We start from the raw sequence: 26,051 nt of genomic DNA on the forward strand, positions 1-26,051 counted from the left end.
AGAAATAAAATCCATGGAAATGTGCGTCCAAGGCCTCTTCGGGATGGGCAAGGATAACAACAACCCACTGGCCCGAGAACAGCAAGGCTTAGCTCGAGCACACACTTCACAAGACTGCACAAAGGTACGCACATCCCTAGACAAGGAAGGCCACCAAAAAGACCTGGCCACCAAGTCTCTAGTACCAAATATTCCAGGATGACCAGCCAACACAGAAGAATGGACCTCGGAGATGACTCTGCTGGTCCAATCATCCGGAACAAACAGTCTTTCTGGCGGACAACGATCCGGTTTATCCACCTGAAACTCCTGCAATGCACGTCGCAAGTCTGGGGATACGGCGGACAATATTACCCCATCCCTAAGGATACCAGTAGGCCCAGAGTCTCCAGGAGAGTCAGGCACAAAACTCCTGGAAAGAGCATCTGCCTTCACATTCTTTGAACCTGGCAGGTATGAAACCACGAAATTGAAACGAGAAAAAAACAACGACCAACGAGCCTGTCTAGGATTCAAACACCTGGCAGACTCAAGGTAAATGAGATTCTTGTGATCAGTCAAGACCACCACACGATGTTTAGCACCCTCAAGCCAATGACGCCACTCCTCAAATGCCCACTTCATGGCCAAAAGCTCCCGATTACCCACATCATAATTGCGCACGGCGGGCGAGAATTTTCTAGAGAAGAATGCACATGGCTTCATCACCGAGCCATTAGAACTTCTCTGTGACAAAACCGCCCCCGCTCCAATCTCGGAAGCATCAACCTCAACCTGAAAAGGAAGTGAAACATCTGGTTGACACAACACAGGAGCAGAAGAAAACCGGCGCTTAAGTTCCCGAAAGGCCTCCACGGCCGCAGGAGACCAATCAGCAACATCAGCACCCTTTTTAGTCAAATCAGTCAAAGGTTTAACAATACTGGAAAAATTAGCAATGAACCGACGATAAAAATTAGCAAACCCCAAGAACTTCTGAAGGCTCTTAACAGATGTAGGTTGTGTCCAGTCACAAATCGCCTGAACCTTGACGGGATCCATCTCAATAGCAGAAGGAGAAAAAATGTACCCCAAAAAAGAAATCTTCTGGACTCCGAAGAGACACTTTGAGCCCTTCACAAACAGAGAATTGGCCCGCAGAACCTGAAACACCTTCCTGACCTGTAAAACATGAGACTCCCAGTCATCAGAAAACACCAAAATATCATCCAAATACACAATCATAAACTTATCCAGATATTCACGGAAAATATTGTGCATAAAGGACTGAAAGACTGACGGAGCATTGGAGAGTCCAAAAGGCATTACCAAATACTCAAAATGGCCCTCAGGCGTATTAAATGCGGTTTTCCACTCGTCACCCTGTTTTATCCGCACCAGATTATACGCACCGCGAAGATCTATCTTAGTGAACCACCTAGCCCCCTTAATGCGAGCAAACAAATCAGTCAATAATGGCAGTGGATACTGATATTTGACTGTAATCTTATTCAGAAGGCGATAATCTATACAAGGCCTCAGGGAACCATCTTTTTTTTGCCACGAAAAAAAAACCTGCTCCCAGAGGGGACGAAGATGGACGAATATGTCCCTTTTCCAAGGACTCCTTAATATAATTCCGCATAGCAGTATGCTCTGGCAGTGACAGATTAAATAAACGACCCTTAGGGAACTTACTGCCAGGAATCAATTCTATAGCACAGTCACAATCTCTATGAGGAGGGAGCGAATTGAGCTTAGGCTCCTCAAAAACATCCCTATAGTCAGACAAAAACGCAGGGATCTCAGAAGGAGTAGATGAAGCGATTGAAATCGGAGGTGCATCATCATGAACCCCCTGACATCCCCAGCTTAACACAGACCTTGTTTTCCAGTCCAGGACAGGATTATGAGTTTGTAACCATGGCAGACCAAGCACTAGTACATCATGTAAATTATACAGTACAAGGAAGCGAATCACCTCCTGATGAACGGGAGTCATGCGCATGGTCACTTGTGTCCAATACTGCGGCTTATTCATAGCCAATGGTGTAGAGTCAATTCCCTTCAGAGGGATATGAACTTCCAGAGGCTCCAGACTAAAACCGCAGCGTTTAGCAAATGACCAATCCATAAGACTCAGGGCAGCGCCTGAATCCACATAGGCATCGACGGAAATGGAAGACAGTGAAAAAATCAGAGTCACAGACAAAATGAACTTAGGCTGCAGAGTACCAATGGCAAAAGATTTATCAACCCTTTTTGTGCGTTTAGAGCATGCTGATATAACATGAGCTGAATCACCACAATAAAAACACAATCCATTTTTCCGCCTATAATTTTGCCGTTCACTTCTGGACTGAATTCTATCACATTGCATAGTCTCAGGTGCCTGTTCAGAAGACACCGCCAAGTGGTGCACGGGTTTGCACTCCCGTAAACGCCGATCAATCTGAATGGCCATAGCCATCGACTCATTCAGACCTGTAGGCGTAGGGAACCCCACCATAATATCCTTAATGGCCTCGGAAAGACCATTTCTGAAGTTTGCAGCCAGGGCGCACTCGTTCCACTGAGTAAGCACCGACCATTTCCGAAATTTTTGACAATATATTTCCGCTTCATCATGCCCCTGAGAGAGGGCTAATAAAGCCTTTTCAGCCTGAATCTCCAGGTTGGGTTCCTCATAGAGCAATCCCAATGCCAGAAAAAAACGCATCCACATTGAGCAATGCAGGATCCCCTGGTGCCAATGCAAATGCCCAATTCTGAGGGTCGCCCCGCAGGAAAGATATTACAATCTTGACCTGTTGAGCAGGGTCTCCAGAGGAGCGAGATTTTAAAGAAAGAAACAATTTACAATTGTTCCTGAAATTCAGGAAGGTAGATCTATCTCCAGAAAAGAACACTGGAATAGGAATTCTAGGTTCAGACATGGGAGTGTGAACAACAAAATCCTGTATGTTTTGAACTTTTGCCGCGAGATTACTCAGGCTGGAAGCCAAACTCTGGACATCCATGTTAAACAGCTAATATCAGAGCCATTCAAGGGTTAAGAGGAGGTAAGAAGCAGCTAGACAGCAATTAAGGGCTAGGCAGCAAAACTCTGAAGGAAAAAAAAAAAAAAAAATTTCCCTTAAACACTTCTTTTTCTCCTGCTTCAGCCCAAACAATTAACACTTTGTGGGCCGGCTATACTGTCATGAATCCCAATGGCTAGGGATAGCAAGGGACAAGCAAAGTAATACAAAATATCGGACGAGCTCTAGGGTGATGGAACCTGGGCTGACCGCTGCCCTACGCCTGACAAACGCAACTAGAGATAGCCAGGGAGCGTGCCTACGTTGGTTCTAGACGCCACGCACCAGCCTAAGAGCTAACTAGTACTGCAGAGAAAACAAAGACCTCACTTGCCTCCAGAGGAATGAACCCCAAAAGGTATAGTTGCCCCCCACATGTATTGACGGTGAAATGAGAGGAAGGCACACACATAGAGATGATATACATAGGTTCAGCAAATTGAGGCCCGCTGTAAACTAGAAAGCAGAACGATACAAAAGGGGTCTGAGCGGTCAGCAAAAAACCCTAATCAAAAAACCATCCTGAGATTACAAGAACCCATGTGCCAACTCATGGCACATGGGGAGAACCTCAGTCCACTAGAGCTACCAGCTAGCATAGAGACATAATAAGCAAGCTGGACAAAAAACCAACAACTGAAAATCAGCACTTAGCTTATCCTGAAAGATCTGGGAGCAGGTAGGCAGGAACCAAACAGAGCACATCTGAATACATTGATAGCCGGCAAGGGAATGACAGAAAGGCCAGGTAAAATAGGAACCACCCAGCCTCTGATGGACAGGTGGAAACCAAAGGCCGCAACCCACCAAAGTCACCCAGTACCAGCAGTAACCACCAGAGGGAGCCCACAAACAGAATCCACAACAGTTCATATCCCCGTGTGTGGGGAGTATCCCATGTCGGGGCCCCACCTTAGCAACTGTACGGTATATACTCTTTGGTGCCATTGCTCTCATTCTTTAAGTCCCCCTTGTTCATATCTGGCAGCTGTCAATTTGCCTCCAACATTTTTCCTTTCACTTTTTTCCCATTATGTAAATAGGGGCAAAATTGTTTGGTGAATAGGAACACGCGGGGTTAAAATTTCGCCTCACACCATAGCCTATGACGCTCTCGGGTCCAGATGTGTGACTGTGCAAAATTTTGTGGCTGTAGCTGCGACGGTGCAGATGTCAATCCCGGACGGGGACATACACACACACACACACACACACACACACACACACACACACACACACACACACACACACACACACACACACACACACACACACACACACACTATATAATTGTCTAAGGTCCACTTCCGTCTTTCTGTCTGTCACGAAAATCCCAAGTCGCTGATTGGTCGTGGCAAAAAAGCCACGACCAATCAGCAACGGGCACAGTCCGGCGGCAAAATGGCCGCTCCTTACTCCCCGCAGTCAGTGGCAGCTCCATGCTCCCCTCCAGTCAGCACTCACACAGGGTTAATGGCAGCGGTAACGGACCGCGTTATGCCGCGGTGTAACGCACTCTGTTAACGCTGCTATTAACCCTGTGTGACCAACTTTTTACTATTGATGCTGCCTATGCAGCATCAATCCTAAAAAGATCTAATGTTAAAAATAATTAAAAAAAAAAAAAAAATAGTGTTATACTCGCAGTCTGTTGGCCCCTCGGATCCAGAACTGGCCTTTCCCTCTCCTCGCGACACCCCGGTGACCGCTCCATGCATTGCGGTCTCGCGAGATGATGACGTAGCGGTCTCGTGAGACCGCTACGTCATCATCTCGCGAGACCGCAATGCACTCTTGGGACCGGAGCGCACAAGGAGCATCGGTAAATGCTTCGCCTGGATCCGGGGGTCAATGGAAGGTGAGTATGTCACTATTTTTTATTTTAATTCTTTTTTTTAACAGGGATATGATGCCCACATTGCTATATACTACGTGGGCTGTGCAATATACTACGTAAGCTGTGCAATATACTACGTGGGCTGTGCAATATACTACGTGGGCTGTGCAATATACTACGTGGGCTGTGCAATATACTACGTGGGCTGTGCAATATACTACGTGGGCTGTGCAATATACTACGTGGGCTGTGCAATATACTACGTGGGCTGTGCAATATACTACGTGGGCTGTGCAATACGCTACGTGGGCTGTGCAATATGCTACGTGGGCTGTGCAATACGCTATGTGGGCTGTGCAATACGCTATGTGGGCTGTGCAATACGCTATGTGGGCTGTGTTATACGCTATGTGGGCTGTTATACGCTATGTGGGCTGTGTTATACGCTATGTGGGCTGTGCTATATACTCCGTGGGCTGTTATATACTACGTGGCCGGCCGCGAACAATCAGCAACAGGCGCAGTCCGGCCGCGAAATGGCGCGGGAATTGAACCACGCTTCGCTAATTGGTCGCTGCCGGCCGAATCCTGTGTATTCAATGTATTATTCTAAAATCTTCATAAATAAATGACATACATATTCTTGAATACCCGATGCGTTAGAATCGGGCTACCATCTAGTATTAGATAAACACAATGTGCAGCCTGTGAAAAATTAACACTTTTCTTTTGTTTACCCCCTCGAACATGCGCAGTGTCTATCTTCTCGAACATGCGCATTATCTATCCTCTTGAACATGCGCAGCACTTACCCCCTCAAACATGCGCAGCGTCTACAAGCTCTTTTCCATTGAGCTTGTAAGACCTGTTTTGAAGCTGGCCAGTATCGCTGGAGCATCCTGTTACCTCCTAATCCCGGCCAGCTTCAGCGCATTTCTTACAAGTTAAACAGCAGCGGTTGTTGGTCTCCTAGGTAACAAGCGCATGAAGTGTTAAGGTACCGTCACACTAAACGATATCGCTAGCGATCCGTGACGTTGCAGCGTCCTGGCTAGCGATATCGTTGTGTTTGACACGCAGCAGCGATCAGGATCCTGCTGTGATATCGCTGGTCATTGATTAAAGTTCAGAACTTTATTTGGTCGTCAGATCGCCGTGTATCGTTGTGTTTGACAGCAAAAGCAACGATACCAGCGATGTTTTACAATGGTAACCAGAGTAAATATCGGGTTACTAAGCGCAGGGCCGCGCTTAGCAACCCGATGTTTACCCTCGTTACCAGTGTAAAATGTAAAAAAACAAACAGTACATACTCACCTTCGCGTCCCCCGGCGTCCGCTTCCTGCACTGACTGAGCGCCGGCCGTAAAGTGAAAGCACAGCGGTGACGTCACCGCTCTGCTGTTAGGGCCGGCACTCAGTGCAGGAAGCGGACGCCGGGGGACGCGAAGGTGAGTATGTACTGTTTGTTTTTTTACATTTTACACTGGTAACCAGGGTAAACATCGGGTTACTAAGCGCGGCCCTGCGCTTAGCAACCCGATGTTTACCCTGGTTACCCAGGGACCTCGGCATCGTTGGTCGCTGGAGAGCGGCCTGTGTGACAGCTCTCCAGCGACCAAACAGCGACGCTGCAGCGATCGGCATCGTTGTCTGTATCGCTGCAGCGTCGCTTAGTGTGACGGTACCTTTAATTTCTTAACAGCCGCATCTTTTATTTAGCAGTATACTGAAAGTGTTTGTTTTTGCAAGCTCTCTGGGACAATATCCATCTCCGAAAATGGGAATAACCCTTTAAATGCTGCGTACAATTTCAATCTGCATCTAAGCGGTTAGAAATGTGAGTGGTATGATAGATGGAGCAATATAGCAGTCAAAGGCCTAATCATGGCCACGAGACCTGCCATCTTAGGAAATCTGTTAGGCCACGGTTATGCTGGCAGAAACAATACAGTGCGTTAAGTATTGCAGTGTGCTTATATTCATTGGTAGTGCCACTTCCATAATGCCTTTTTTTTTTTTTCTGTAACCCCACACATTAAACGGTGTTTTTTGTTTTTACTGCAAAGAAAATGGAATGAAAATTGATCAAAGTGCCAATAAAATTGTAGCTCATTCTCCAAAAAACATTTTTAGGTTCCTGTTTATATATGTATTACATGTTTGTAGGTAATCTACGTTTCTAGGGCTGTATTATAGCTGAAATGATATATAGATTGTGACTACCAGTAAATATAGTTTCCACTTGTGTAATATAAATGTGTTGTTAGCAGTAAGTGCAGACTCTGGCTGCTGGTATGTTATCTGCCACTACACTGAAGGTTATCAGCTCTGCCTGCTTCCATCTTCCCTCCATGTGATGCTTGGTCGGTGCTGTTAGCTCTGTGTCAGGGCTTCGCCTGCTCTTCTGGGTGACAGCATTAGTGACAATAGCCTCATTGTGTAGCCATGAGCTCCATGCTTTGCTCCCGAGGCTGAGGCAAGGAGGAGGCGCTGGCGGGGAGGGGGAGCTGTCACTGAGGAGCCGGTGGGGTTGGCTGCCTGAGGAGAGAGGACATTGCTCTCCCTACATCAGCAGCATCCAGACAGCATCCTGGGAGCTGCTGACGCTCCGAGCATCTCTGGTCACATGAGTGTGAATTTTCTCTTCTCTTCATTAGTCAGCCATTTTGGTCACCACCCTGCTTACTGCGCAGAACCAATCCTACAAGATCACAAGTGCCTGGGTTGTACAGCCCTACTGCCCTCTTTGAACCGCTCGGATTCCTGTAATTGCCTTTCATTGTCCTTTCTGCGCCTCTGGACGACGGCTTTGACTTTTCAGGACCTAGCTCTCTGGCTGTGACACAGAATAATCTTAGAATCTGGAGTTTGGGCTCTAAAAAGCAGGTTTGACGCATGACAATTGGCAGCAGAGCAGCAGGGGGGCGGAAGAGGTGATTCTCCGGCTTTCAGAGCAGAAAGGTTGCATTTCATCAGTACAGCAGTCATACGCTTTCTCTCTAGATCTCCGCATCTTGATTGTGCATCTTTGCCTCTGAGCTCATTGCCTTCCTAACCTGCGTGCATCCATCTTGGATTCTTGGCCTCTCTTCGTGCCGTGACTGTTTCTGTTTTGTTTTCTTGGGGTGGCTGTTGTATCACCTGAGCCATCATGTCGGCTCTCACTCCTCAAAGCGACATGCCAACCCCCACCACAGACAAGATAACCCAGGCTGCCATGGAGACCATCTACCTTTGCAAATTCCGTGTTTCTATGGATGGCGAATGGCTTTGCTTGCGTGAACTTGACGACATCTCGCTTACGCCAGACCATGAACCTAATCCTGAAGGTATGGGCCAGATTCCTCCCATAATCTCCTGCTGTGAAATACTTCATTGTTCTCACATCCAAGTGTTTCGTATGATTGTTTCCCCCAATTATTATTTCAATTATGCCAATGCGTTATGTGTAATGATACTCATTGTGTGGCGGGCTGGATTATTGGAGTATTTCTGTAGGAGAGAATCATTTCCTTTTTGTTACTTGGGGCCGACCTGTGAAGGTCGCGTGTCTCCAGGCCTGCTGTCAGTATACAGGATAGTCACTGTGCATGCTACATGCTCTATTCAAAGTGTTAGTTGCCCTAAATACGCTTATTTGGATTTCTGTGCTTCCTAACTACAGCGCTGTGTATCATCCCCATCCTTTTCTTGTAAGCCTCCCTCTCCGTATGATCAGTAACCTTCATATTACCTTTGTAATATGATGCAGGGAAATACGCCACAGTCGTCAGTGGATCTGTGTATCCTGAACATGCGCTGACAGAGTTAATAGCATCTGGTCGCGGTCATTTTCTGACACGTGTTGCAGTGAAGTGGTTAAATGGCTGTGCCTCCTCCCTCGTCACTGTCATTCTGCCTAAATAGTTTAGACAAAAGACCTATAGAATATAGATCCCTGCTGAGAGTCTACAAATCCCGCGTGATTCATGCCCAGTCTCTATGGCACTCTGTAACATGGCAGTAAGCAGAAAGACACATTTTATACAGTGTCCATACATTGGCTGTATGGCGTATAGTGTACCTACATATGTATCATGTCCGTAGTAGTAATACACAGTGGGAGGGTCTCATCTTTGGGCCTTGTCATAAGGTTCCATCTCACGCTGTTGCCTTTGGGCCTGTAGTCGGCATAGCTTTTTCCACTGATAATTCCATAAAAAATATAATTAGTGATTTAATTCATTGCCCAATTTGGCTATATTTTTCATCAATTTTTGTAGTAGAAAAAAAACACAACTTTTTCTATGCAAGTTTCATAAAATAGAATTGCTTATAAGGTGTGGATTACCATAGAGGTTGACAAACTGGGGTAGACACCAGAGACCCCTAAAAATAGCACCCCACATAGTGGCTGATTTTCAGGTTTGTCGCCCAAGACAATGCTAAGCTTTTTAAATTGAATCTGTCAGCAGCAGAATAATATATGGCAAGAGCGCCAGATTATGGGGATGTCACGTATTAGGCTGTATGCTGTAGTTTCAGTACAATCAGTGTTTTACCAGCAGGAGAGCATCACTGCAGAATTAGTTCTCATGTGCGGGTCAGACCAGCTTTTCTGTGTAACCCCGCCCCCACCACTGATTGGCAGATTGCTGACAATGTACACAGGGGGCTGCCAATCCGAGGTGTGGGCGGTGTTATACAGAGCTCAGCTTTCTGATCACTGCTGCATCTACATCAAAGAAAACTGGGATTCTATCAAAACTACACCAAGCAGTCCAGTAAGTAACGCATCACCGGATCAGGCTCTCCGTCCCTTCACCATGCTGCTCTCAGATTGCATAACAAAACCCTGCTGACAGATTCCCTTTAAGCCACCACAAAAACAAAACAAATACCATACATAAATGTGATATATTGACACCATACTTGAAAGCATGATTGAACCTATACTGTATTAGAAGTGCACTTAGGTGTTGGGATCTGTAACAGGTTGAATTCTGCTATTCTGCTTTTCTGCTCCCAAGATGAAACAAACAGAATTATCAATGCAGATGTGAAGGCCTAGCGTCCTGTCCTACACAACATTGTGTATATGTGTGTGTGTATGTATGTGTGTATATATATGTGTGTGTGTGTATATATATATATAATCACCACTCCATCACAATATATATTCTATATCAGTGCCACTAATCAGAGTTCCCTTACCCTAGTATTGTACGTACTAGTCGCCATCTTCAGCTCTTCCCAGCACTGTCCGGTCCAGCGCCACCATCTTGTGAACGCAACTTCCATCTGACCAGAAGTCAGAGGTAACGGTCACAAGCTCTCAGTGCAAGTCTATGAGAGCCTCATTCATTGAGTGGTGACTGCCAGATCACACAGCAACCAGTAGAGCGATCCGACAGGTCTCAGCCTGCAGAAGACTGATCGCAGAAGAAGACAGCAGCTGGTAAATATGAGACTAGGGGCAGGGAACATGGATTAGTGACACCACTCCAGCAGGAAAATAAAAACAACTCTAGTGGTGCTTTACAGTGGATCCGTCTCCAGGTTTCGCAACACAAACTGCAGATATAGATAATAAAGAAGGCTCAGACTTGATGTTCTTTTTGACTTGGATTTTTAAACATTTTTCTGCCAGATATTACAATGCTCATTTAAAGAAAAAAAAAATCAGGATTATGCTGTCATTATGATGTGTATTTTTATAGTTAGTAGCCAGCCTGATGTAAGAGATTTATTTAATGAGCTATGTGGATTGAATTGTGAAATCTAGTGACAGGTCCACTTTAATCCCCTCCACCATGATTTTCCAACAGTAAATCTGGTTTTAGTCACAAGATCTACTGGCTGAAAGCTGGAGATAAAACTATAGGTTCTTTCTTTTTTTTGCTGACATTACCACAAACGGCACCTGAATGTAATCAGATTTACAATATTTTATAGGCTGACTAGTATATTAACCCCTTAGTGATGGAGCCAAATTTTTGAAATCTGACCAGTGTCACTTTATGTGGTAATAACTGCAACGCTTCAACAAATCCCAGTGATTTTGAGACTCTTTTTTCATGACACATTATACTTTGATAATGGTAAATTTTGGTCAATATGTTTTGCGCTTATTTATCAAAAATATCATAAATTTGAGAAAAATGTTAAAAAATTTGCAATTTTCTAAATGTGAATGATTTTCCCTTTAATCCAGATGGCCATACCACAGCAAACCATTAATAAATAACATTTCCCTCATGTCTGCTTTACATCAGCATCATTTGTAAAATATTTTAATTTTGTTAGCATTTTAGGAGGTTTAAAAATGTAGCAGCAATTTTTCATTTTTTCAAGGAAATTTACAAAATTTATTTTTTCAGGGACTTCTTTGTTTGAAGTGCCTTTAGGGGTCTCATATATTGGGAAACCCCCAAACGTGATATCAGTTTAAAAACAGCATCCCCTGACATATTGATAACTGCTGTCAGGTAGTTTATTAACCCTTCGGGTGATTTTCAGGAATTAATGGAAAGTGGCATGGCAGAAATGAAAATGTGTATGTTTATCACCTAAATGTCGCTGACTTCTGAACAGATTACTATAGCAGTCAGACTCTAGGGCCGCTATTTGGTCATGAACTGCCATCGCAAACATCAGGACCATGAGATCATGATCTGAGGGCAACAATTGGGATAAAGAGGAAGCCCCCACACTCTGTTAACCATTTATAATGATGTAGTCACTATTGACAGCAGCATCTAAGGGGTTAAACAGATATGGACGGTGCCAACATGGATCGTGGCTGATGCAGCAAGTTGTCAGCTATAGTGGACAGCCGACAGCTGCTGGATTGTCTCCTGTATGGGGAGGCTATTCTCTTGTATCTCAGGTCAGTTAAGACATATTGGCTGTCATTAAGGGGTTAAGTCACAAGTTGTGGTCAATTACCATCCCCCAAACATCCAACCCAACAAACGATCATTTACCATAGACTGCTTGTTTGAAATTTGTTTGAAGAAATTAACATGGCCGAAATGTATCTGTCCATCCGGCTTTATTTTTGGGACTTTGAGTGGTTCATGATGCCAGTGGTGACTTGGTGTTGTGAACGGCCTAGTCCTCTATACTGCTATAGATGACACTGTCTGCTGGCCATTGCTAATGGATGGAGTCGTTCTTCACACTTATGGCCATGTGATTCTTGGCTGCAATCTCGTTTCCCGCAGCAGTGTATTCTTGAGTTGTGTTAAGCAGCAAAGGAAAAGCCTATAGATCTGTAAGGTAAGTAATATAGGTCAGGATCAAATTACCTATCTCAATGCAAAAAATAAAATTTTAGTTTTCCTATTGAATTGCTTCCCTTTAAATGCAAGTAACCCATTAGTTGCTTGTCTGCCATGTTATGTCACTAGCATTTTACTGTAAAGCCTAATGCACAGTGCGGGGCTGGGATTCCAAAGGTGGGTGGCCGCACTGCCCGCACAGGCGCAGTCTGCAAGCCTGGCTGGGACGTCAGACGGCCAGAGCTTACTGCGGCTGCGCAGCACAGTAGTATACAGCGCAGGCGCCGGTTTTGAAGCGTAAACAGCGCCGAAAGCCCCTGAAGATGTGAGTGATGGCAGAGTAGTGGTTCAAGCTGGGGAGTGAGGACCCGCCTCCCTGTCTAAAGACAGGTATTTTGGATAAGTTTCAAAACGCTTTATTTTGGGAATACTTGAACCAAAAACTAAAAGAGCCACCTTGTTAGAATGCAGCATTACTGCTGCACAAGGTGGCTCTTTAGTTTATAACGGCTGGAGGGGGGTGACAGTGGCCCTTTAAGACCTGGTCTGTATTTCCACGGTAACAGACAACAAACTCCAGTGTGTAGTCTGATCCTACAGTCCTATTGTATTAAAATAAATTCTTGGCAACATACATTGGGTTAGTAAAATGACTGAAGGATCAGACTGCATCATTTGTACAGAAGCTGAAGACACAGATTACCTTTATTTAACAAGATTTGCAGAGTATTTTCATTGATAGGATCAATAAAAAATAGTTTTAAGGGTCTTTTAAAGCCATTAGAAAGTAGGCATATGTAGCATTAGCTTCAGCCTGTCTGCAAACAGAATTCTATTAGTCTGATAGCATGGGAATATTACAGGTAGATTTTACTGAAGGGGTTTTCTACCATCCAAACTTAATGCTGGTAAATATTACTTCCATCGTAATCGGAGGCCAACATCTTGGATTAAAATTGAGGACTGTTTAGGGAATATCTGATCTATGTGCCCCTAATTATCATTTCAGAAGCTTTACAATCCCAAAGAGGTGATACTCTTTAGTAGCACTTAGCAGTTTCCTGTTATCTATTAGTTATGCACGGGTTTTAAGAAAAAGCTGGCTGATGACCTTATTCAAGCTCTGTTCCATGACACATAGTATATATTTTCCTAACATGCGTGTAGAATGTATATTCAATGTGGTATATGTCTTTGTGGAGTGTCTGTGGATTGAGAAGCAGATTAGGCATTTTTTTTATTTCAGTTTAAAGGGAACCTGTCACCCTGTTTTTTCCGTATGAGATAAAAATACCGTTAAATAGGGCCTGAGCTGGAGATCGCGGCGGCCATTTTCCTGAAGCAGAGTTCGCATCTCGGCTTCAGGAAAATGGCCACCGCGATCTCCATCTGTGCACGCGCGGCATCCCGCGGCCATTTTCCTGAAGCCCCAGGCAGCAGAGCGCTCCATCTGTGCACGCGCGGCCACAGGAAGATGGTCGCCCCCACCGATCACCAGGGGAATAGCGCAGATCGCGCTCTTTTTCCTCACCTATGCAGTGGATTCGGCACTTGGGCATGCGCAAACCACTACGCCACCAACGGAAAAATAAGCAAGATCTGGGGGAAGAAACAGCGATGTCACCACGCCCATCTGACCAAACCAGCCTGATTGACAGGCGAAAATGGCGACTTTGGTAACGTATTTCGGCAGCATAGGTGGGGAATCGGGGTCCACAAAATACACTATTGTAATGCACAGCTCAGGCCCTATTTAACGGTATTTTTATCTCATACGGAAAAAACGGGGTGACAGGTTCCCTTTAAGACAGTCAGCCGGCATATACCACCCACATTTTTGTTTAGGCAGAATATTTAAAGAGGTTGTCCATAACTTTAGCACTGATGACCTATCCTTACGATAGGTCATCAATGTCTGATCGATCAGGGTCTGACACCTGGCACCCCCACTGATCAGCTGTTATCAGTGGCGACCGCTGGCCAGAAGTACTCACTTGCGGAGTTGCTCAGTCTTCTGATAGTGGCCGTCAAAGGTTTCTGCACATCGGCTTCCTATTGATTTGAATTGGAGGCCGCTGCGCAGTACCCTGCGGTAGCCACTAATAGAAGACTGCAAGCTCTGTAAGGGAGTTGTTCCAGGTGCCTGGCAGATCAGACATTGATGGCTTTTCCTAAGGATAGGTGATCAATGCTAAAGTAGTGGACGACCTCTTTAAAAACAAGGCTAGGGCAGCAGAGAGTGGCTTGGCGGTGCGGTTTTGCAACAAAACAAACATTGTTCCCAACATCTATCTCATAGCTTGAAAAATATATAATGTTTAAGCTTTAAGAAATAGTGATACTGGCAAATATTTAACATGGGTAGTAGGCATAAATTCAATGAAGAAACAAAGTATAGGGTGTATAAAGAGAGAAAATCCTGTGACTCCAATGTATTATTACCCCTCTATAACTCACGTGTATGGCCGTTTATTGAATGTCGGAACCAATTTTGGCCCCCACATTTTAAAAAGGGCTTTGGAAAGTTCAAAGGTGGGCAACTAGATTATTACATCAGATGCAAGGCCTCTCCTATGAGAGGTTGGAAAAGTTGGGTTTGTTTAGCTTGGGGTTCATTCACATCTGTGTCTCCGTTGGGGCATACATCCAAAATCCCCCAAAATGGGGTCTGGGCGCATGTGCAGACAGGACCATAGACTGTAATGGTAATGCATTTTTTTTCAGGAGTGTACACCTACTGGAGGCAGACACTCAGACGCAGTCTACTACATCTGATTGTCCACCTTCTGCAGGCGTGCACTCCCAAAAATTATGCACGGCAGAGTGCACATTCCCTCTGCAGTCACTATTTAATCTATTGGCCCCATTGGCGCATGCGTCTGGACCCCGTTTTGTGGGGTATTTCGGACATATGCCCTGACTGGGACTCGGAAAGCAATGTAAATGCACCCTTAGAAAAAAGGCGCCTCAGAGGAGATCTAAATATATATGTGGTCAGTACAAAGGACTGGCACGTGACTTACTCCTTCCAAAGACCATACTAAGGACTAGAGATGAGCGAATTTGCTCAGGTTCCCTCTTCAGCAAGCTGCGGAGGGACCCCGGCTTCTTGGATCGTGCTGGTCGATCGGCGCCGCAGGTACATTTGCATGTGCCGCGGCTGTGTGTATACCAGACTGATGAAGAGACGTAAGCAGTCTCGAAAGCTTGCTTTGCGACATTATCCACTATGTTTTGTTAGCCGTTGAAAGGTATCACACCCTCAAGATCCCTATTTTGGTTCTCCCACTGAGAGCACTCTATATCTTTTTTTTTTTCTACTGGCTAACACGGTACCAAACCACTTACTAAAAGCAGTCTGTAAAGATGTTCCGCATATCCGGTTACGCAGGGCCGCCGGATGCGTCCCTGCACACATAGTGGAGATGGGATTTCATAAAATCCCATCCACTATGCCAGAGGTGTCAAACTGCATTCCTCGAAGGCCGCCAACAGGTCCTGTTTTCAGGATTTCCTTGTATTGCACAGGTGATAATTTAATCACCTGCACAGAATGATTCCAGCACCTTGTGGAATGCTAAGGAAATCCTGAAAACATGACCTGTTGGCGGCCCTCGAGGAATGCAGTTTGACACCTCTGCACTATGCTGTACGCAGTGCAGCGTCCAATCCGCAGCCAATCCTGAAGGTTTCCTGACCGTGGAATGAATGCACTGAGGGTCTTCTTCTTGTGCACAGGTCAGACGAACCCAGTTCTTCACTGTGCATGTATGCCTACAAAATGTGAATGTTTTTAATCCCGGCGCAGCCCCCAAGAACATGTTTCTCTGTATATTGCCCATGTCTTGCTCTGAGAGTTGTCCTGTATTCCCAGAAGTGGGTTATAAAGTGATAGAGCACAGGGATGGCGGCAGGAGAATGGATCTAGTGTCTCATGGGAACTGCATTCCTCCTTGTTTAGTGAGGTTACAAATGTCTGACTGGGGTATTCTACACTGTGACAATTCACAGCCTGATCTTTAAAATGTCTCACTTTTTTCACAAATGTATATTTTCCTAAAATGTTTTATTTTGTTAGCATCATGAATGATGAAAGTATGTAGGTTTATATAATCATTTTGTGCTGTATGTAATGACCTTGTAATTGTGACGTGCAGTTCCTATATTATCCTGATGGCAGTGAAGTTCTCGCATTGGATGTGCAATTTGAAGTACTGTGGATGGAGATAGACAAAAGTCTTCTCCGGACCCTAGTCCTGCAGCTAGGTCAGTATCCCGTGGCTGCTGGACCGGAGGCCTGCGTACCTCCTGCTACATACCTGAATCCCTGGCACCTCTTTTGATTGGTATGTGTGGAGCGCTATAATCATAGTGCCACTGTGGGCTTGTGTATGAGAAGAGGCACAGTGGATTCCAAAAAGGAAGGAATCAGGTCCTGCAGCCACCGACATCACTGCTGGAGTTGGGTTCTAAGAATCTGTTTGAGCCATGGATCCACATAAGATTATATGCGTACAGGATGCATCAGCACGCTGACATTAATCAACACCTGAACTCAGCTATTGCTGTAAATGTTAAACACATAAGGTACTTGGTTAGCATTTTTTGATCACAAAAGGCATCCAACCATGTCAAGGCGTACCTAAATATGGATGGTATCAGGCCTCATCTGAGAAAGATGTGTAGATAAGATTACTGACCCCTGGAGGTGGCCACCCCCCTCCTTCCCTCTACAATGTATACCACACACACTAAAAAAAGTAGCGGTATACATTAGGGACCATCCATATTTAGGAACAACTTGACTTCTTTGGTTTAATCCCTCAGTGATCAAAAAATCCTAAGTACTCTACGTTTGTGATATTTACAGCAGCAGTGGATTTCATGGATCCATTAATCGTAGTGTGTGTGTGTGTGTGTGTGTGTGTGTGTGTGTGTGTAAATATAAATGTTGGTGTATTGGCCATATAGTGTATCTGGACACCTGTACATTAATTTATTGCTAAAGGTTTGCGGCCTATTTATTTATTTTTTTTCCGCATAAGGATTAGTCGTAATCAAAAAGGACCAGTCTATATATGACTAATTCACTCTCTTTCCTGAGTGCAATATGCCGGATATGGAGCATCCTACTTGGTATGGAAATTCTCCGTAGTGAGTTAATAGGGTTCACAAGCCCTTTTCACGTGCATAGGATGCTGACTGTAGTTAAGGTTGATTAGGATTTTGGTCAGAATCTACTTCATATTTAAATGGGGCCAAATAGGATTACATGTTCTCATCATTCATCTTACTGACTGAACACCCAGGCCACTTGGAGCCAAACCATCTGGAGCTTTGCAAATGGACCTTACACTGCGGGTCTTGTACCTGTAGTACTTGTGCTTACAGAGGACCTGTGTCTTGCCATGAATATATATTTTTTACGTGCTGTAAATGCCACTGTTTTCCTGAATCTGACAGTTTTTTTCCCCCCTCTTTTCTCCATTCCTAACATGTCCTCTTCCTTTGCCTTGTTAGCTCAGGGGGCATGATTTTCAACTTTTGTCTTATTGAGGATCATGCCGTTTAGCTAACTATACTAGGTTTACATACAACGAAGTGGGCCATATCTCAGGAGCAGTGAGGCACAGGAAGGAAAAAAAATCCGAGTAGTAGCATTTAGACCAGATAACACAGGTAACAAACTAGGTGGCAAGTGACCGATCCTTTACAATCATAGTACAGACGTCTGAAATGGGAATAACCCACAATAATACCTTTTTGTTTTCCCTGTGTACATTTTTAACAATACTAAAAAAAAAAAAAAACTTGTATGTGAATGAAAAGAACAGGGATATCTCAGTCAGGACAGGGTTATATCTGAGACAAATCCAGTAATCCAAAACCTTCCATGAATAGAACATTAATATGTTCTTATAGGGGTTTTCCGTTTTTTTGTTTGTTTTGTGTTTAATCCTCGGTATGTAGCCATGATCATAATAGAAGCTATATTCACACTGGAATCTGTATTTTGCTCCAATGGTCTCCGCCGGCCAGGAAGCGATGATGCCCTGGCTACTGTTCTTCTGACCCAGCAGCCAAGCAGTTGTGACGACATGGCTTCCAGTCCAGCAGAGACCATCGGCATGGCAGCGGACTCCAGGGGTGAGTATAACTTCTTCTTATTTATTATCTTGGCTCCTTGCTGCATTTTTTTTTTTTTTTCAAAGGCTGGAAAATCCCTTTAAGGTTATGTGCACACGTCCGGAATTGCCGAGGAAATTTCCGCATCAATTCCGGAACTCCCTGCCGCGGGAAAAACGCATGCGGAATTTCATTCGTTTTCCTGCTAAACACTAGCGTTTCACCAGCGTAATTAGCTTGCAGAATGCTAGCGTTTTCCAAGTGATCTGTGGTAGCATCCCTTGGAAAACTGATTGACAGGTTAGTCACACTTGTCAAACATAGTGTTTGCCTATGGAGCATCAATAGTAAAAAGATCTAATGTTAAAAATAATAATAATAAAAAACAAATTGTGATATTCTCACCTTCCGGCGTCCCCGGCAGTCTTCCCGCTCCTCGCGATGCTCCCATTCCCAATAATGCATTGCAAGAATGACAAGTGACGATGTAGCAGTCTCGCGAGACTGCTACGTCATCACAGGTCATTGCCGCAAGGCATTATTGGGAATGGGAGCATCGCGAGGAGCGGGAAGACTGCCGGGGACGCCGGAAGGTGAGAATATCACAATTTATTATTTTAATTCATATTTTTATTTATTTATTTTTTTAACAATTATATGGTTCCCAGGGCCTGGAGGAGAGTCTCCTCTCCTCCACCCTGGGTACAAACCGCACATGATCCGCTTACTTCCCGCATGGTGGGCATAGCCACATTCGGAAAGTAAGCGGATCAATGCATTCCTATGTGTGCAGAATCGCCGCGATTCCGCACAAAGAATGAACATGCTGCGTTTTTTTCCGGAATGCGATTCCGCCGCGGAAAAAAACGCATCATGTGCACAAAAATTGCGGATTGCATTCTAATAGGATGCCTAATGTATGCATTTTATCGCGTTTTTATAGCGAAAAACCGCGAAAAATCCTGAACGTGTGCACACAGCCTAACTGTTCTGGTCTGCTGTCCTAGCCTCGTCCACCGGTGGGAAGCATCCTTTGTATAGACTGTGCTCATATCAAACCATGCCTTAAAAATGGCAATTTGATTTTGGAAGCTGCACCTTGGTGGGCGATGACACAGCTTAGTCACTTGCTCCTTCACGTCTCCTGTCCTACGCACAGAACCTTGCCGTGTAAGTTTTGGCATCCCCGAGCTGCGATTGTTGCTGTCTTTGTGGGTATGAGATGTTGTGTGCCAGTCTCCTGACTAGGCTGCTGCTTCAGATTACCAAATGGTTTTCTTGTGATCAGTGGAGCAAGCTATTAAATGCTTATGTGTAATGTCGTTTTCTGCCCTCTATGTGCCTGCCATGAAGTTATTGCTTCTTTCTTTTCATTTGTTTTTTTTTATGTGTGCTGTTTGCAAACATTCTTGAGAGCATTTGACAGAGTTGGTGGAGAAAATGCGTCATGATCCAAAAGATGCGTCCCGTCCCACCATGATAAATGCTTCACTTGCTTTGGCACTTTGTCATTTCACTATCCAGGTTAGGTTTACTGTGGCTTTTACAAGAACTGACGGCAAAGGTGATAATTGTACAACTATGATTGCACTCTAACCTTACATACTGCCACGAGATTTACATCTTATTATCTTCCACTTTAATGCTGCAAAGCTGACGTTAACCATGGGAATCCAGTGTTTTGTGCTAAACTTAAGAATATGCACAAGCTACATTGTCTCCCCTGCATGTTGTGTGATGCATACAGACTACCGTAATATTTACACACAGGGCGAGAACCACTAAAGGGCAGGGGATATTGTGTCAGGAACATTTTGGTTAGGCTGGTCACACCTGTAACCTGCGGCATGCCTGGTACCGTAAAGTTGCCAAACATTTTTGTTTTACTTGATTTGGTTACATTCTTAGGGTTTCTAGATTACAATGTCTTGTGTTGGAACGCACCACATCCAACTTTGTAGACAGATGTGAATTTACCAAATTTTTTCCAGTTGAACTGGACATGCAATGTTCGGCCTCATTTACATGTTCGTGTTTAAACGAAAAAAGTTTACTGGTGCCATCAGTGTTGTGCCATCAGTGTCCGTTTTTACCATCAGTGTGTCATCAGGGTTTTTCACAGATGGATAAAGAAGTAAATAAATTACAAAGAATCTCCTGTACGTTTCAATGTTAAACACAGACTGCACATAGATGCCAAACACAGACTGCACATAGATGCCAAACACAGGCTGCACATAGATGCCAAACACAGGCTGCACATAGATGCCAAACACAGGCTGCACATAGATGCCAAACACAGGCTGCACATAGATGCCAAACACAGACTGCACATAGATGCCAAACACAGGCTGCACATAGATGCCAAACACAGGCTGCACATAGATGCCAAACACAGGCTGCACATAGATGCCAAACACAGGCTGCACATAGATGCCAAACACAGGCTGCACATAGATGCCAAACACAGACTGCACATAGATGCCAAACACAGGCTGCACATAGATGCCAAACACAGGCTGCACATAGATGCCAAACACAGGCTGCACATAGATGCCAAACACAGGCTGCACATAGATGCCAAACACAGGCTGCACATAGATGCCAAACACAGGCTGCACATAGATGCCAAACACAGGCTGCACATAGATGCCAAACACAGGCTGCACATAGATGCCAAACACAGGCTGCACATAGATGCCAAATATCGGATTACGTACCGGTAATGCTCTTTTATAGAGCCCACGACAGCACCCACTGAGAGAGGGGATCCGCCCCTAGGAACAGGAAACCTACAGAGAGATAAAAGGGGCGGCCCCCCCTCGCTCCTCAGTTGTTTTACAGAGAATAAGGAGGAACCGCCGCCAGGTTTTTTAGTTTAACAGGTTTTTAGGCATATATACATATTTACAAGCTCATATCATATTACTCTATTATATACATCTCCCTATTAAGACACCATGTGCAACTAAAGAAAGAAAAAGGGAGGGATTTGAATGGGTGCTGTCGTGGGCTCTATAAAAGAGCATTACCGGTACGTAATCCGATATTTTCTATTCGCCACGACAGCACCCACTGAGAGATTTTCAGAGACTATATACTGGGTGGGTTAACTGAATCCAGAACCGAAACCCCAAAGGTTAGGTCAGAAGCAGCAGATAGATCTAATCTATAATGTCTATAGAAGGTATTTGGTGAAGACCAAGTTGCAGCCTTACATATAAGGTCTATTGGCACGTTCGCCCTTTCTGCCCAGGAGGTCGACACGGCTCTTGTGGAGTGTGCTCCCACATATATTGGAGGCTATCTTCCTCCAGCTTTATACGCCAGGACTATGGCATCTCTAATCCAGCGTGACAGCGTGTTCTTTGTAACTCTGGAACCCTTGGTTTTTCCCTGGAAAGACACAAAAAGAGCCCTACTCTTCCTCCAGTCCCTAGTCTTCTCTAAATAGGCTAGAATAGCTCTCTTAACATCTAGGGTATGAAGCCTTGCTTCCTCTGGAGTTGAGTGGTCTTTATAGAAGGTAGGTAACAAGATCTCATGGGATCTATGAAAACTAGTGGCTACCTTAGGGAGATAACAAGGGTCTGTTTTTAAGATTATTCTATCAGATGTTACTGACAGATAAGGAGGGTCAATTGATAAGGCATGGAGATCACTCACTCTCCTAGCGGATACTAACGCTACCAACAGTATTGTTTTTAGCGAGATGTTCTTTAATGAGGCCGCATGTAGAGGCTCAAACGGGCTTTGTGTCAAGGCATCTAGGACCAGAGATAGATCCCACTGTGGCACCTGTGGTATATGAATAGGTTTTGAGCGTTCACATGCTGATATAAAACGCGAAACCCATCTATCTCCCGCCACATCATAACTGAAGAGTGCCCCCAGAGCTGAGACCTGGACTCTTAGGGTATTTACAGACAGTCCCAACTCAAGCCCTTTTTGTAAGAACTCCAATATCGAATTTATAGGTACTTCAGCAGAAAGTTGTGTAGTATGAAATTGAAGGAATTTTTTCCAAACCCTGACATAGATTTGGGTAGTAGACGGCTTCCTACTCTTCATAAGAGTATGTATAAGCCCACTGGAAAAACCCCTTAAAGTTAGTAAGTGCCTCTCAAATTCCATACAGTCAGATTCATGCCTTTTACCCGAGGATGGAAAAACGGTCCCTGAGATAACAGGTCCTTGGACTGAGGCAGGATCCAAGGGTCTGTAGTTGACATCGCCCTGAGCCATGAGAACCATGGCCTTTTGGGCCAGAATGGGGCCACCAACAGGACTCTTGCTCCCTCCTCCCTTATTTTTCTGATTACTATAGGTAATAGATTCCATGGAGGGAATGCATAAGCCAGGTCGAATGTCCATGGCACCTGAAGGGCATCGAATATGTCCGGGTTGTCCAGTCTGCAAAGGGAGGCAAAAGTTTTGACCTGACGGTTGGACCTTGTTGCGAACAGGTCTATTTGAGGTACTCCCCATCGGTCTGTTATTAATCTGAAAATCTTTCTGCTGAGCATCCACTCCCCTTGATGAAGGGTATGGCGACTGAGGAAATCGGCCCGAATATTGTCTATGCCTCTGATGTGCACTGCTGATAAGGACAACAGATGACTTTCCGCTAAGGTCATGATGTCCGATGAGATTTTCATAAGATTTTCTGACCGTGTACCTCCTTGATGATTCAAATAGGCTACTGCCGAGGTGTTGTCCGAGAGGACCCTTGTGTGAGAGTCTCGTAGCTGGGGAAGAAAGTGGAGTAGGGAGTAATATATAGCTCTTAATTCTTTTACATTAGAGGAATTAGACAAATCTGATCTGGACCAAAGGCCCTGAACCACCTGATCCTTAAAAATGTGCTCCCCAGCCTTCCGGACTAGCATCCGTGGTTACTATGGTAGTAGGGGTGATGACCCAAGGTACCCCCTCTGATAAATTTCCCCAATCTAACCACCATGTAAGGGAGTGTACTACCTCTGATGATAAATAAATTGTTCGGTCCAAATGTCCTTTATTTTTAATGTCCTCCTGCAATATAAATTTCTGGAGCTGCCTGGTATGGAATTGCCCCCATTTAACCGCAGGGATACAAGATGACAATGAACCCAGTAACGACATGGCATTTCTCAGAGACATGCTACGTTTTTTGATTGCCAGGCTTACTTTGCCAACAATAGAAGACTTCTTATCATCAGGTAACCGACAAATTTGGTCCACTGAATCCAGAAGGAGTCCTAGGAATCTCTGACAAGTGACGGGTTGGAGTCTGGATTTTTCCCAGTTGACAATCCAGCCCAGCGTTTGTAAGGAAAACGCCACCTCCTCCAACCTTTGTTCACACTGTAAGGAGTTTTTTCCAACAATTAGTAAGTCATCCAGATATGGAATGACCAGAGTGTCTTTTAACCGCAGAAAAGACATTACCTCCAACAGCAATTTAGTAAAGACCCTAGGGGCCATGGACAGGCCAAAGGGCATTGCCCTATATTGTAAATGACGAATTTGCCCGTCTATAACTACTGCTACCCGAAGAAACTGCTGGTGTGACTGGTGTATAGGAAGATGGTAATACGCATCCTTAAGATCCAGTACTACCATGTAACAGTTTGGGAACAGATTTTTAATAGCTGACCGAACAGATTCCATTTTAAATGTTACGGGTCTTATGAACGTGTTTAGTCTTCTCAGATTAAATATGGTTCTATAGGATCCGTCAGGCTTAGTAATCAGAAACAAGGGGGAGTAGAACCCCAACCCTGTTTGAGATGACGGGACGTCTATCAAAACCCGTTTGGCAAGAAGGGACTTAATTTCTATCTCCAGTGCCTCCTGTTGCAGTCTGGATTTTAGGGAGGTGAGCAGGAAGGAATCCGGAGGTTTACGAATAAAGTCTAGAGTGAGGCCTGAGGATATTAATTTCAAGGCCCATGGATTAACAGTTATTTTATTCCATTGATTTTTGAATCCTAGAAGTCTACCGCCCACTGGTGGAATAGGGTTCCCGGAATTTTTCAGCTGGTTTGAAGGGACGTTTATTGAACAAATTGCCCTTCTGCCTGAACTCTTTGTTCCTCCATTCTTTAAAGCCTCCCTTTCTGCCAAATGATGGCTTCCTGAATGCCCTTCTGTAAGAAGGAACAAATGGATTAGGGAAGCCCTTCTTTCGCTCACCCGCCTTAGTGAGGATTTCATCCAACACACTTCCAAAGAGGTACTCACCCTGACAGGGTATGGCACATAATTTGGATCTAGACTGGGCATCACCTTTCCAGTTTTTTAGCCATAAAGCTCGGCGAGCAGTATTGGAGAGGCTAGCAGTTCTGGCCGCCAGGCGGAGAGAATCCACGGAGGCATCGGATATAAATGCCGCAGCACCTTTTATCAAGGGAATTGATGCACGTAATTTTTCTCTAGAAACCCCGTTTCTGATATTTTGGTCCAGCTGCTCCAACCAAACCAGCATAGACCTACTGGTACACGTGGCTGAGATTGCTGGCTTGAAAGCAGTAACACAGGCCTCCCATGATTTTTTAAGGAGTGCATCCGATTTCCTATCCATAGGATCGGATAAGGAACCTGCATCCTCCACAGGTAAAGAGGAACGGCGAGATGTAGATGCTACTGCTGCATCGACTTTAGGTACTTTGGCCCAGGAATCCATATCCTCGTCATCAAAGGGGTAGCGTCTCTTACAGGGTATTGGCACAAACCCTTTTTGCCCTTTACCCCATTCCTTTTTGACGAGGTCTTTTATGGCCTGATTTACGGGAAACACCTGGCCCTTCCGTTGAGAAAGACCAGCGAACATAAGTTCCTGAGGCGTTTGGGGTTCTTTTGACTCAGTCAACCCCATCGTACTTCTCACTGACTTTATTAAGTTATTGACACCGTCAGTAGGAAAACAGACCTAGTCCTGTTCCCCTGATGATTCAGACGATTGAGACACATCCGAATCCACCTCTCCACTCTCTGCTGACGTGTCAGCTTTAGGTGATGACCTTCTCCTACTCCTCTTTTCCACATTAACAGAGGGGCCCCCTCCTAACGACTGCAGTTCCTCACGAATTATAAGCCGTATGTCATTCATTTTTACAGACTCCTCCTGCTGCAAGGTGTTGGTTATACAGGCCTGACACAGCTTTTTGAGGTAAGAGTCGGACAGGGGCTCAGTACATATCGCACACTGTTTATGCTTTGTTTTCCCCGTCCTCTTTGCCTAAAACATAAGCAGAGGAAATACTTATAAGCTTTCTTGAAGCTATGGAACACTCACCCAGAAGCACCTGTATCTACCGGTTGCTGGGTTTGCCTGGCCTGGGGTGTGGAACGGGATGACCTCCCTCCTGATTTCACAGTGGAATCACTCCTCTTTGAGTGTCCACCATTCTTATTTCTGGCATCACTACTGGCAATCAGTAGGTCCTCCATAGGGCGCACAGAGACTTCCTCCTGGGACGACATGATAGCGCGCTGTCTGTCCCTGCTCCTGTGCCTTTTATAGTGCAGGACAGACACACTCCCCCTTCCTCTTTTTTTTTTATTTTTTTTACCTGAAACATCGGTGCAGCGTCAGGGGGCATGGAGAAAACCGCCCAGAGGAAACCAATATGGCGGTTCTCCCGGAAATAGACTGCCGACCTCCTGGGGGCAGGGATTCACTTCCGGGATACGGCTCTACTGCGCATGCGCCGGCGTCGCAGCCGGCCGGCTTTCCAGCGCTATCACTACCCACGTCGCCATCATACCTGAGGGACTGGGG

General features: G+C 45.0%; 2 protein-coding genes across 6 annotated transcripts in view; one reads left to right on the plus strand and one right to left on the minus strand.

Annotated features, from left to right (window-relative positions):
* RUFY3 (RUN and FYVE domain containing 3) overlaps positions 1-26,051 on the plus strand; it is a 121,840-nt gene that overhangs the window by 46,408 nt on the left and 49,381 nt on the right. For 2 of the 5 annotated variants that reach the window (XM_077276274.1, XM_077276295.1), the window contains exon 1: positions 7,452-8,227. The exons of the other annotated variants lie outside the window; for them this stretch is intronic. In XM_077276274.1, coding sequence (XP_077132389.1) covers positions 8,050-8,227 — 178 coding nt within the window. In that variant the 5' untranslated portion in view covers positions 7,452-8,049. Of the gene's footprint in view, positions 1-7,451; positions 8,228-26,051 lie in introns of those variants that run through there. 5 annotated transcript variants of the gene reach the window in all.
* Positions 9,008-25,145, minus strand: LOC143792936 (uncharacterized). Its single transcript, XM_077279463.1, has 4 exons — positions 24,512-25,145; positions 23,186-24,417; positions 20,434-20,973; positions 9,008-9,082 (listed from the first exon to the last, which is right to left on the minus strand). The coding sequence occupies exons 1-4, from the start codon at positions 25,143-25,145 to the stop codon at positions 9,008-9,010; spliced, it is 2,481 nt and encodes an 826-aa protein (XP_077135578.1).

Source organism: Ranitomeya variabilis, chromosome 1 (genome assembly GCF_051348905.1).
Source record: "Ranitomeya variabilis isolate aRanVar5 chromosome 1, aRanVar5.hap1, whole genome shotgun sequence".
Classification (NCBI taxonomy): domain Eukaryota; kingdom Metazoa; phylum Chordata; class Amphibia; order Anura; family Dendrobatidae; genus Ranitomeya; species Ranitomeya variabilis.

Excerpts from the sequence above, each read along its gene's own strand:
- LOC143792936 (XM_077279463.1), bottom strand. The coding sequence starts at position 25,145 with ATGGGGTTGACTGAGTCAAAAGAACCCCAAACGCCTCAGGAACTTATG. Across the intron at positions 20,974-23,185 it reads TCATCACCCCTACTACCATA|CCTGTGTTTGGCATCTATGT; the intron begins GTAACCACGGAT and ends ATCTATGTGCAG. Across the intron at positions 9,083-20,433 it reads AAACGTACAGGAGATTCTTT|TGGAAAAAGCTATGCCGACT; the intron begins GTAATTTATTTA and ends TGGAATTATCAG.